This window comes from Thamnophis elegans, chromosome 9 (genome assembly GCF_009769535.1).
Source record: "Thamnophis elegans isolate rThaEle1 chromosome 9, rThaEle1.pri, whole genome shotgun sequence".
NCBI classification, from domain to species: Eukaryota; Metazoa; Chordata; class Lepidosauria; order Squamata; family Colubridae; genus Thamnophis; species Thamnophis elegans.
This window is the reverse complement of record NC_045549.1, coordinates 9,315,380-9,329,470: the sequence shown is the minus strand read 5'-3', so window position 1 is coordinate 9,329,470 and position 14,091 is coordinate 9,315,380. Positions and strand designations below refer to the sequence as shown.

The following is a 14,091-nucleotide window of genomic DNA, read 5'->3' as shown; positions in this document are numbered from 1 at the left end:
CTGGGAGTTGAAGTCCACAAGTCTTAAAGCTGTCAAGTTTGAACACCCCTGGGTTTTTTTTTCCCTAAAGGGTTAGGGGTGCAAGGGTCTTGTAACTTGACAGCTTTAAGACTTGCATGCTTCAAATGCCAGAGTTTCTGAGCCAACATGGCTGGAGGAGGAATTCTGGGAGTTGAAGTCCACAAGTCTTAAAGCTGTCAAGTTTGAACACCCCTGGGGTTTTTTTTTCCTAAAGGGTTAGGGGTGCAAGGGTCTTGTAACTTGACAGCTTTAAGACTTGCGTGCTTCAAAGGCCAGAGTTTCTGAGCCAACATTTTGGTTGCTAAGCAAGAGCGTTGTTAAGTGAGTTTCGCCACATTTTACAAGTTGGCCACGCCCACCCAGTCACATGGCTGGCAAGCCACTCCCACAAAGCAGGCCACTCCAACAGAAGAGGTTCTAAAAAATTTTGAAACCCACCACTGCTCTATACCATATCAGGGAAGCGGCTGTCCAGGTTTATGCTTCACCTAAAAGCATAAGTCACATATAATTTGCATCATGATAATTTTTGTCGAGAGGCAGAGTTGAGCTACTCTAATTGCAGCAAAAACCAACCAGCATGTGTGGTTCCTTGGTAGATCTTGATATTGAAATTACCCTTCAATAGTGGAGTTGCTAGAATTGATGGGTGATGGAGTCCAGCTTTTCTGAAGGATGTTTAGAGGAAGGTCAGTAGTTTTTTTCCTAAGCTAAAATCTTCTTCCGTGCACGCATTGGTGTCTGTATCTGTTTATTTATTATGTTTTTAGATTGCTCAGTAAACCACATTCATCAGGCAATCTGTTAAGAGCGTCCAATACAAAACAGTTTCAAACAATAAAACAAGAGCATAAGGTTGATCCGAGTAACATCTCCATTATCAGCAGCAACATTTTATATTATTGCAGGTGAAAACTACAAACCCTCTGGAAAACAGTATTGGGTCGTTTTGAAACAGTTGTTTTTTTTTCCTAAAATGGGTGGAAAAATAAAAAGGTCCTCATTTGTCGCAGGTCGAAGCATCGGTCCCAAAGCGGGAGGGGCTGTGATCACATTACTGTACCCACCATCTTGACATTTTTTTAATCCCCACTTTTATTGATTGAGTCAGAGCAGGCAAAAGCTTTGCAAGTATGAAGGTAGGGGATCAAATATGAAAAAATTATTTTTATTTCCACCCCCTTTGTAGCTGTTCACTTTGGCTGATATGGTGGCCTATGTTGGTTTGTCTCTGTCTGTCTGTCTGTCTGTCTGTCTATCATCTATCTATCTATCTATCTATCTATCTATCTATCTATCTATCTATCTATCTATCTATCTATCTATCTATATCAATCAATCTATCTAATCTAATCTATCTATCTATATCAATCTATCTATCTAATCTAATCTATCTATCTATATCAATCTATCTATCTATCTATCTATCTATCCAGCTATCATATCTATCTATCATATCTATCTATCTATCTATCTATCTATCTATCTATCTATCTATCTATCTATCTATCATCCTCTATCTCTATCTATGTATCATATCTATATCTATCTATGTAATATATCCTCTATATCTATCTATCTATCTATCTATCTATCTATCTATCTATCTATCTATCTATCTATCTATCTATCTATCTATCTATCTATCAATCTATCTATCTATCTATCTATCTATCTATCTATCTATCTATCTATCTATCATCCTCTCTCTATCTACGTATCATATCTATATCTATCTATGTAATATATCCTCTATATCTATCTATCTATCTATCTATCTATCTATCTATCTATCTATCTATCTATCTATATCAATCTATCTATCTAATCTAATCTATCTATCTATATCAATCTATCTATCTATCTATCTATCTATCTATCTATCTATCTATCTATCTATCTATCTATCTATCTATCCAGCTATCATATCTATCTATCTATCTATCTATCTATCTATCTATCTATCTATCTATCTATCTATCTATCTATCTATCTATCTATCTATCTATCTATATCAATCTATCTATCTAATCTAATCTATCTATCTATATCAATCTATCTATCTATCTATCTATCTATCTATCTATCTATCTATCTATCTATCTATCTATCTATCTATCTATCCAGCTATCATATCTATCTATCTATCTATCTATCTATCTATCTATCTATCTATCTATCTATCTATCTATCTATCTATCTATCTATCATCCTCTATCTCTATCTATGTATCATATCTATATCTATCTATGTAATATATCCTCTATATCTATCTATCTATCTATCTATCTATCTATCTATCTATCTATCTATCTATCTATCTATCTATCTATCATCTATCTATCATCCTCTCTCTATCTACGTATCATATCTATATCTATCTATGTAATATATCCTCTATATCTATCTATCTATCTATCTATCTATCTATCTATCTATCTATCTATCTATCTATCTATCTATCTCAATCTATCTATCTAATCTAATCTATCTATCTCTATCTATCTATCTATCTATCTATCTATCTATCTATCTATCTATCAATCTATCTATCTATCTATCTATCTATCTATCTATCATCCTCTCTCTATCTACGTATCATATCTATATCTATCTATGTAATATATCCTCTATATCTATCTATCTATCTATCTATCTATCTATCTATCTATCTATCTATCTATCTATCTATATCAATCTATCTATCTAATCTAATCTATCTATCTATATCTATCTATCTATCTATCTATCTATCTATCTATCTATCTATCTATCTATCTATCTATCTATCTATCCAGCTATCATATCTATCTATCTATCTATCTATCTATCTATCTATCTATCTATCTATCTATCTATCCAGCTATCTATCTATCTATCTATCTATCTATCTATCTATCAATCTATCTATCTATCTATCTATCTATCTATATCAATCTATCTATCTAATCTAATCTATCTATCTATATCAATCTATCTATCTATCTATCTATCTATCTATCTATCTATCTATCTATCTATCTATCTATCTATCCAGCTATCATATCTATCTATCTATCTATCTATCTATCTATCTATCTATCTATCTATCTATCTATCTATCTATCTATCTATCATCCTCTATCTCTATCTATGTATCATATCTATATCTATCTATGTAATATATCCTCTATATCTATCTATCTATCTATCTATCTATCTATCTATCTATCTATCTATCTATCTATCTATCTATCTATCTATCTATCATCCTCTCTCTATCTACGTATCATATCTATATCTATCTATGTAATATATCCTCTATATCTATCTATCTATCTATCTATCTATCTATCTATCTATCTATCTATCTATCTATCTATCTATCTCAATCTATCTATCTAATCTAATCTATCTATCTCTATCTATCTATCTATCTATCTATCTATCTATCTATCTATCTATCTATCTATCTATCGATCTAGCTGTATTTAATATATCTTTCTCTATCTTTCTATCTATCAACCTCTATATCTATCCATATCTATCTATCTGTCTGTCTGTCTCTGTCTGTCTATCATTTATCTCTTATTTATCTATCTTATCTATTTATCTATCTCTATTCATCTAATCTATCTTTTTCTTTCATCTATCATCTATCTAATATATCTATATCTATCTATCTATCTATCTATCTATCTATCTATCTATCTATCTATATCTCTTCATCAATCCATCCATCCATCCATCCATTCATCTAATGTATCTTATCTATCATCTATCTATCTATCTATCTATCTATCTATCTATCTATCTATCTATCTATCTATCTATCTATCTATCTCTATATCCATCCATCTATCAAATATATATAAAATCACATTAGAACAGTAAAACCAAACAGATTAAAGCATTAAAACAAATGGTAAAACCTTCTGCCACATCAACATTCTAAATGGATTATCGTTCCCCAATACTCAGAGGAAACACCCCGTCTTCAAAGCTCTATGGAAGACTGGGAGGGTAAAGATTGGGCAAACGTCAGGGGCCAGAGTGTCTATAGGGCAGGGGCAGCCATGGAAAAGGCACACTTCCTAGCTCCTATCCGATGGCACAATATTCAGGGGAAGGGATTAGGAGCCTGTCTAACCTAAACTGATAGGATGTGGGAAGTCTCCTTGTTATAGCCCTGGGCCACATAGGGGCTTTCAAGGTGATAAACACCACCTAGAGTTGCACCTGGAAAGAAACTGGAAGCTAGTGCAGAGGTTTCACCTGGGGAAACATGGAGGAGGCCGTGTGCATTCTGGACCAGTTGGAGTTTTCAAGCAGCATTCAAGTGCAACCCCATGTAGAGCAGAGCGCATAGCAATCATTTCAGGGCTCCTCAAACTTTTTAAACAGGGCTCCGACTCACGGTCCCTCAGACTATTGGAGGGGGGGGCTGGACTGGGCGGGCGGGCGTGGCTAGGTGGTCATGTGACTGAGTGGGAGTGGCTAGGTGGTCATGTGACTAGGTGGGCATGGCCAATTTAGCAATCCATTTTTGCCTTTGTCCTTGCTGTACTTTACTGTACCCACCGGCCCTATGGCTGTGAAAAACACCCCGAAAGGCTGTTTTTAAAGCATTTTTAAAGCGTTTTAAAAGAGTTTTAAAGCACTACTTCACACGCTGGCATCAGAGCTGCTTTTCAAGCCAGCAGCAGCTCCTCCCCTACTCACCCGCCAACCCTGGATCAGGGGTGGGTTGCTGCCAGCATTACTGCTGGTTTGGTGCGTGCAAAAATTTTGCGCATGAACGCTCGCTTCGCGTGCGTATTTGTAGATGAAAAAGGTCTGTGCATGTGCAAAACCTTAAAAAAATTTAAAAAAGAAATTTTTGCAATGAAATCATGCACAGAACTGAAAAACAAGATGGCACCGCCGTAGGAGAACCGGTGCAGGGGCGTAGCGGGCCCTGGGTCGCTGCTGGTTCCGGGACACAGGCCGCCAAGTTACTTACCTGTTCGGACGAACCGGTCCAAACCGGTAGGAACCCACCTCTGCCCTGGATCACGTGGCTGCACTGGCGAGAGCACCCCTCAGTCAGCTGGTCCTCCCCAGCACCCTTCGGCCTTATCTTTGGCAGCAGCGTGATCAGAAATGTAGTTCAACCGGTGAAATAACTAACCAGAAGTGCAGCTGGAGTGGATGCTTGCTGGAAGATAAAGCCGATGGTGAGGGGCGGGGCCAGGGGCGGGGCTGAATCCCACCACTCCGCGGGCTGGATACTTTGCATTAGCGGGCTATAATTCGACGATCGGTGATCCGGATCATAACCAAAATTATGAGTTAGTGGTAAACAAGGCTAGAGGGAAGAAATATGTTCATCTTCAAAGCGGGTCCCAGGCTGTTTATTCTTTTCCTTCCTGTGGCACAATGCATTATTTATTTAAATTTCCTGTCCTCTTAAAAATGACCACTGTTTTTGTTGCCAATAATAGCTTATTCCATTTCCTCCTGCATAAATCACCCTTTGGGTAAGAGCCATTACTTAGCCTTGCTAACATTTTACAATGATCATTTTTCCTGTGCCACAAATTAAATATTGCATGATGATGATGATGATGATGATGTGATGTTGCTGATGAGGAGGATTATTATTATTATTAGTATTATTTGGTTAATCTTTGGTGAGATTCACAGTCTTTGGGGCTGGTTGATAGCTCAACAGCTCGAGTCCTAACCAAGAACCTAGGAACTGTTAAGGTAACGTCAAAGGATGTAAGCTGTTCCAAGTAGGGTGGTTTTTTGTAGAATCAGAATTATTATTATTGTTATTGTTACTAACACAATTGTATCACAGCGGCCAGTTGTTTGGCCGGATTTGGCATTGGTTACTAGTCGGGCTCCACCCAGGGGCCTAGGACATCATAACGTATTTTCGTAATATGCGTGCGGATCTAAGCAGTGCGGCTTTTTGCATTTGACTGATGGTAATTTTGTCAATTTTTAACTGTTTTAAATGTAATTCCAGTGCTTTTGGAATAGCACTCAGTGTGCCAATTACCACTGGAATTACCACTGCTGGTTTGTGCCATAATCGTTGAATTTTCATTTTTAAGTCCTGGTATTTCACGATTTTTTCATGTTCCTTCTCATCGACCCTGCTATCACCTGGTATTGCGATGTCTATGATTGTGACCTTATTTTTCTCAACCAGTGTGATGTCTGGTGTATTATGCGCCAGTATTTTGTCGGTTTGTATACGGAAATCCCACAAGATCTTGACCATCTGATTTTCGGTGACTTTTTCAGGCTGATGTTCCCACCAGTTTGTTGCTGTTTTAATATTATAATTTTTGCACAAATTCCAATGGATCATTTGTGCTATTGAATTGTGCCGCAATTTATAATCAGTCTGTGCGATTTTTTTACAGCAGCTGAGTATGTGATCAACAGTTTCATCAGCTTCTTTGCAAAGTCTGCATTTGGCATCATCAGAGGATTTTTCGATTTTGCCCTTAATGGCATTTGTGCGGATAGCTTGTTCTTGCGCAGCCAGGATTAGTGACTCTGTTTCTTTCTTTAATGTACCTGTTGTTAACCATAACCAAGTTTGTTCACTGTCCACTTTATCTTTTATTTTTTCCAGAAATTGGCCATGCAGTGCTTTGTTCTGCCAACTCTCCATTCTTGATTTTATCACATCTTTTCTGTATTCTTGTTTCGTCTGTTGGGCCTTCAGTAGATTTTTGTTCTTTACTTCGATTAATAGATGTTCTTGACTTTCTTTTAAATAATCAGCCAGTGCATGTTTTTCTTCTTCAACTGTTTGCTTTATTATTATTATTATTATTATTATTATTATTATTATTATTATTATTTATTGTCTTTGCAGGGCCGGTGCATAAACTTCTCCAGAGTGCAGTCTCAGTAAAACAAGAAGAGGAGAAAAAAAAATGAAAAGCCATCATTTTATGATGATGATGATGATGATTATAACCCAATGAAGACATTGAGTGAAGCACTTATCAAGAGATCCTCAGAATGACTCTTCGCTCCGAGCTTGGACGTTTGGCTCTGCAAAAGTCATCCATTGCCACCTTAAGCTCTTCCACCTGCCATTATCTTTCAGCTTCTTGCTTCGTAGAGCGTTTCCTTACAGTATTATACACTCCGCAAGTGGCCAGAGGAAGAATTTTGGCGTCGTGTGTCTTGTTTTCCACAGCACAGGAAACCATGAACAAGTGCCTGACCAGGTTGGCCTTTTCTGATGTTAGCACTCAAGACTTGATGGGACTCTTCCCTGGAGGTGCTCTTCTTTTAGGGGCACGAGGACGGAACTTATTATTTAAATATGAATGTATTTACCCCAGGGAGGAGAGCAAAATTCCCACCGGGCTGGGGGGAAAAAAACCCCCACACCACAGAAGGAGAGTTCATTGCCCTACAGCGGTGTCATCTCATGGAAATCTTTTGAGTCTCGGTCCACGTTCCCCCCCACTGCTCTCCCACCCGGTTAGATTGTGCCTTACGGGAAACCTCTGACTTTAAAATCTTGTCACTTTGACGCTGCGGAGTACACATGTACGACCCAACGCAGTCGTGGCGCCTGGAGGTATCGAGTGGCGAGCGAAACTTTTGCCCTCTGGTTTCTGAAGACACCTTTTCTTCTCGACGATGCACCCGGGACTGGAAGTAAAATTAATAGAGCGTTATTCTCCGGGAAGAACCGCCTGTAACCAAAGATCTTGAGTGGAGATCGAGAGCGCTCGGGCGTCGAGGATTGTGCACTGCGCCTAATTGTGTATCTTCCCCTTTTCTGCACTTGGTGCTCAGTAGCGCATAAAAACATTGTCCTTTGTAAACATACGTAGTAATTCTGGGCTTATGGATTATTGTAACAGGATGGGGAGGGGAAAAAATAAAGCCAGCCACCGCAAAGCTGGCATCTCAGGGTCTTTTTTTCCCCCTTTTTCTTTCTCCCTCTCTTTCTCTCTTTCTCTCTTCCCTCTGCCTGAACCATCGCCGAACCTCCAAGGGCTCTTCAACGTCACAAACCACCAACTCCCTTTGCACGAGAATTTCAAAATTTAATTAATATAATTAAAGGCAACAGCAAGCAGCAGCCTGTGAAGGTTTGGCTCATCTTTTTTATGCCTTCTGACATTGAATGACCTATCCCTGTAATGCGCATTGCTCAGTTTTGAGGGGGCTACCATGCTTTGGTGGAGATTCAACAGTGGGACCAAGAGAAAGTGGGGGGAGGGGAGGGGAGTAGGCAAGACACTTCCTTTCCCCCTTCCCCCTCTCCATTTCTACAACAAATGTGTAGGGTGCCAGCCACCATGAAACATTTGACCAAGTAGGTATTATAATTATATATTTATATATTTATAACCTACCCCCCCCAAAAAAAAGGGAGGAAAAAGCATGTCGTGTCACATCGGCCATGCCAAACAGAGTTAGCGTGAAAGGGAGCTCAGTGGGGTGGGCTGGGGGGCGGGGGGGAGGAAGGCAGCAGCTGAAGAAAGAGGCTCAAATGATCCAGTCACTTTCGATACTGTACTTCAGATGGAAAATGGATATTCGAGGCGAAACCTGACAAAATGCGCCTACTTTGACGGGAACCGATATAGACAATGACCAGTGGCTGGGTCAGTGGGATGTCTTTCTGGAAGCAGGGAAGCTTATCAAATGACACTAAAAATAAGTTCAACAACCATCACGTTGGAGGGGAAAGGGGAAATATTTCACGTTGGGCGGGCATGCTTGTGCGCAAGATGGAGAAGGAGAAGGCATGCGTGTTGGTCTAATTATCCCTCCTTTGTTGCTTGGCACTGAAATCTCAAGGGGCATGAAATTATTCCCTTGGCCGATGACCAGATTTGCCGCTTTCTCTGAGCGAGACTTTCCCCCCGCCGGGCAGCCCTCTTGCTGATGAGGAAGGGCATGCTGGAAGAGGTCCTGTTCTTTAGATGGAAGAGGGCATAAAGTCTAATGTGGGAGAAAATGTTGGACAGCCGGGGTCTTCCGCACAATCACTATGGGAGGCACTGTCTGGCTACAAATGTGATAGGCAGATAGATATTAAGGTCAAAATGTTGAGGGTGGTGAAAGAAATCGGGAAGAGAAGCTGTTACAATCATGAAGGACTTGAGCTTCTCCCCAATTGAGGTGGATTCAAGCCAGAGGAAAGAAATCATCTTTCTCAACATCCTAGATTGTGCCTTAGCTCGGTTGATCTAAAGTAGGGGTCAGCAATCCGCAGCTCCGGAGCTGCATGTGGCTCTTTCATCCCTCTGCTGTGGCTCACTGTTGCTCAAAATGTGCGTCACAACCGTCAATGTGCGACACTCGCTGGAACGTGATTTATTCACCTTTTCAATCCCTGGTAGGCCAACCATAGTTAAATCCAAGAAAAGAAAAGTTTCAGAAGAAAACAGAACAATTAATTCAACTAGTTTTGTGGTTGCTCCGGAATTCGTCAGGCACAGGAAGGGTTTTGTGGCTCCCGGTGTTTCTTTTCTGTGTCCAAATGGCTCTTTGAGTGTTTAAGGTTGCTGACCCCTGGTCTAAGGTAAGGGATTTCCAACCTTGGCAACTTTTAAGACCTGTGGACTTCAACTCTCAAACTTCTGGATGTGGAAGTGGCTGGCTAGGGGGAATTTTGGGAGTTGAGGTCCATAAGTCTTTCAGTTGCCAAGGTTGGACGCTCCTGGTCTAAAAATCACTAGAGTTCACTTGAGAAGTTAAATATAAAAATTGGGCGCAGTGCAGTGGTGGGTTCCGAATCCTGTTCCAACCAGTACGGTTGGAATGGGCCCATGTGCAGCGTGCGCATACATCTTAGCACCTCCGCGAGCCTCCACAATGCTCTAGCTGCTCAGTGGAGTGTCGCGCAGGTGCTGTATGTGCCATCCATGGAAGCATGGAAGCCTTAAAAGACAGGTAAGGAGCTCAGGCGGGTGGGTGGGCCCTCCGGAGCACCGGAACGGTATTCGGTGCTCCAGGCAGGCTCCGGTACGCCCATACTAGGGTGTACCACCTGCAACCCACCACTAGCGCAGTGCCAAAGATCTGGGAGGTAACCAATCTGGCATCATGTTTGGAAGAGGAACACAGAGAAGATCTGTGGAACTCTTAACATGGTAAGCTAAGCATCTAGGCAAGTTCATGTGGAGGAATTGAAGAACAAAGGTTGTTGAAGGAAAGTCACATGGTCTACGCAAGGTAGAACTTGCACCGGTCAGCTTTTAGAGTTACTTTAGGATATCAACAAGCACAGGATGGAAATGACTCCGTTGACAATGTATATGCATTAATATCCAGAAAGCCTTTGACAATATCAAAAGCTTTTGTGTGCACCTAACTGGTGGGCCTGTCCTTTTATGGATTGCCACCATCCTCAAAAAACAGAAAGTGAAGAGTAATAGGCCTTCTTCTCAGGAAGCAGAACTGAGAAATGGGATCACTCAAAGATCTGTGTTGAGGCGGGAGCTTTTTAACTTGTTCATAAGTGATGTTGCTTGAGGTTAAGCGGAAGACGGGTCAAAGTTGAGGCAAAAACCAAAAATAGAGCTCTCGGTAACCAACCAGGAATGAAAGTTGAGGTCAAAAGTATGGCAGCTGTGAGAAAGATAAATTCCATTGTAGAGATCATTAACAAAAGAATTGCAAATGAAACTGTTAGACTGAACCAGTGGTAAGATTCAAAAATTTGTACTACCAGTTCTGTGGGTGTGACGGTGGGCGTGACATGGCTTGGTGGGCGTGGCAGGGGAAGGAGACTGTAAAATCTCCATTCCCTCCCCACTTCATGAGAAGGATATTGCAAAATCCCCATTTCCTCCCTATCAGCTGGGACTCGGGAGGCAGAGAACAGATGGGGGCAGGGCCAGTCAGAGGTGGTATTTCCCGGTTCTCCAAACTACTCAAAAGTTCTACTACCGGTTCTCCAGAACTGGTCAGAACCTGCTGAATACCACCTCTGGAGTGAACATGTACAAATCTGTGATACATTTGCATCTGGAATGTGATTTACAGTTCTGGTTATAAAGTTTGAAAAGGATGTGATAAAGCTGGAGAAAGTGTGGAAGGTGGTAGCCAAAATCTTCAGGGAGCTCTTAACAACTTATGAGAAAAAGGCAGAGTGTTTGGGACTTCTTAGCTTAGAAAAAGTTGAGTATAAATCACGCTATGTATAGAAGAAGTGGATAGAGAAAAAGTTCTCCTCCTCCTCTCACAATGTTAGAATTGGGGTCATCCAGTAAATCTTATTCCAAGGAGATTTAGAAAACAAAGAGATGGCAGCATTTCAGACAGCACGTAATTAATCTGTGGGATTCATTACCAGAAAAGATGGCGATTGCCCTCAACTTGTCTGGCTTTCAAAGGGGACTTTGATAACTCTATGAAGACTACCAAAGGTTACCTGTCTTGAAGACTCTATGTTGGAGAGGTCTTCTTTTAGATACCAATAATAGGGAAAGAGAGAAGGACCCTTGGTCCTTCTTTTGGAGCATCACTGAGTCATCCAGTTGACTGACCACTGTGAAGAAGGAAAATGCTGGATTAAGAAGAACCTTGTTCCAAAATTGTTGGTCCTACATTCTTGCCTAGTCTTGGCTTAAGGCAGTGGTTCCCAAACTTGGCAACTTTAAGACTTGTGGACTTCAACTCCCAGAATTCTCCAGCCAGCAGAGCAGAGCTGGCTGGAGAATTCTGGGAATTGAAGTCCACAAGTCTTAAAGTTGCCAAGTTTGGGAACCACTGGCTTAAGGTGACCTTTCTCACCGGAAGCATGTGAGTTCACTTGGATAAAAGACTTAAGGTTCAACATGCAATTCTTAAAGGCTGTTGCATCTTTTAAATGGATTTATAGTCTTCTCCAATTAATGGTTTCCACCACTGAAGCTGCCTTCCCAATACCGCTTTGTGAAGGGTGAGGAGGCAAGCCACAGGCTAACTCAGGGGATTTTATGCTTAAATAATTCTGCAAAATTGTCTGGTTATACAGTGTGTTAAAGAGGGACGTGGTGGCTCAGTGGCTAAGACGCTGAGCCTGTCGATTGGAAAGGTCGGCAGTTCGAATCCCATTAGTTGCCCCAGCTTCTGCCAACCTAGCAGTTCGAAAGCATTTAAAATGCAAGTAGAAAAATAAGAACCACCTTTGGTGAGAAGGTAACAGCGCTCCATGCGCCTTTGGCATTTGGTCATGTCGGCCACATGACCACGGAGATGTCTTCGGACAGCGCTGGCTCTTTGGCTTTGAAATGAAGATGGGCACTGCCCCCTAGAATTGGGAATGACTAGTATGTATGTGCAAGGGGAATCTTCACCTTTACAGTGGGTTAAATGTGGGGTTAGCAGTGGCGGTAACAATAATATGGTACTACCATATCCTCCAACTCGGGTTTAGCTCCTAGCTTTCAAACCAGATCCACAGACCTGGTAAGAATATAAAATGATAGAATTGTTTGGTGTTCAGATTGCTTAATACCTACAATTTTTCACAAGCAAATAACTTTGTTTATCTGTGTGGGTTTTTTTTTCTTTTATTGTGCAAGAACAAGGAAAACATCAAATCTTTTCACTTTCCTATCCACTTCCTATAGTTTTGGATCAATACCTGGAAAATTCTGATACGGAATTTGAAATTAATTCATATTGCATATCAAAAATATTTCAAGACAAACGTTTAGAAAATGGCTTAATACATTTTGTTTGTTTAGAAAACCGTTTAGTACGTTTTGTTACTGGCAACATTGAGTTCCTTCCTTTAATAAAAGTATATTGAGAGATTGCACCAATCTCAAAATAGATATATTAACAGAGAAGGCATTGGTTAATGAGCTTTGCTATTCAAATATCATATATAAAATTGATCATATGCAGTATTTCCATCTTTAATAATTTCTATACTAATTCTTTATATACCTTTCTGTGGTACAGCAAAGGTTTTTCAGGGTACAACTTTTCATTATTTAATTCAACTGTTAAAAATAATAACATAAATGATTGCTAATGTCATTGTTGGCTTGGGAAAAAACATAATTTAAGATTTTTTTAAAAAGATTTTTGGCTGTATTTACCAAGTCCATGTCCTATTAGCTTTACTATAAATAACCAAAGCATTATTAAATTAATAACGTATATTAAAAGAATTAAAGCTATGTATTTATACCAATGCTGAATGGGTGTTCGTTTCATTTTTAGTTTTCAAATATTATAAAATTATAAAATTTTAAAGGGTTTGAAAATAATTTCAGCCACATAGAAACAGAACCTAAAAGTGCAGTTGAGGAAAATAATGGTATACAGTTCTTTATCCTGAATTTCTCAAACATGTATTGGAAATGATACGAGATGTAAAAACAGAGAATTGTTGTTTCTCTATATACAAATATAGAGAATTTCAGTAAGTCCTGAATAGCAGTTTTAACATTCCACTTTCCCCCCTTTGAGCCTTAAATTAAGTGCTGAATTACAGTTATGTATTATAAAGTGAAGTATTAAGAACAAATCTTTTTTTGTTTAAATCTTATTGAACCAATACCTAGTCATTCATATATCAAACACAATATCCTACAGTGTTCATGCATAACATTGATGAAATATATGAAAAATATTTGTGCTTTCTAAACATCTTGTTTATCTGCCCCATTTTCCTTCTGATTCTACATATTCAAAATACAGAATATCAGGATTTATCAAAGCCTGATAAATATCTGACAGATCTTAATTGGATTAATATGTCTAGTCATGAGTATTCGTTCAATCAATCAGAATAGAGCGGGAAGGGACCTTGGAGGTCTTCTAGTCCAACCCTCTGCTGAAGCAGGAGATCCTACACTATTTCAGACAAGTGTCTATCCAATCTCTTCTTAAAAGCCTGCAGTGGTTGGTTAGTTGGCATTCATTCACTGCAGGTATGTATACATGAAATTGTGAAAGGAAGTCTTCCCTGTGGATACAGTTGGGTCAAAAGGCCTCTGCAGGAGACTCAAAAATTCAAAATGGCAGCCACAATAATGAAAGGCCTGCTCCTTTTTATATGTGTCAGATGCATTAAAGGCGACAATACTTCGATCATGCAGGCTTGGCTAC

General features: G+C 39.7%; 1 protein-coding gene across 1 annotated transcript in view; it reads left to right on the top strand.

Moving 5' to 3' along the window:
* ANTXR2 (ANTXR cell adhesion molecule 2) overlaps nucleotides 1-8,393 on the top strand; it is a 173,666-nt gene extending 165,273 nt beyond the window's left edge. The window contains exon 17 of the mRNA XM_032224554.1: nucleotides 6,881-8,393. Coding sequence (XP_032080445.1) covers nucleotides 6,881-6,919 — 39 coding nt within the window. The 3' untranslated portion in view covers nucleotides 6,920-8,393. The remainder of the gene's footprint in view (nucleotides 1-6,880) is intronic.
* The last annotated feature ends 5,698 nt before the right edge of the window (nucleotides 8,394-14,091 follow it).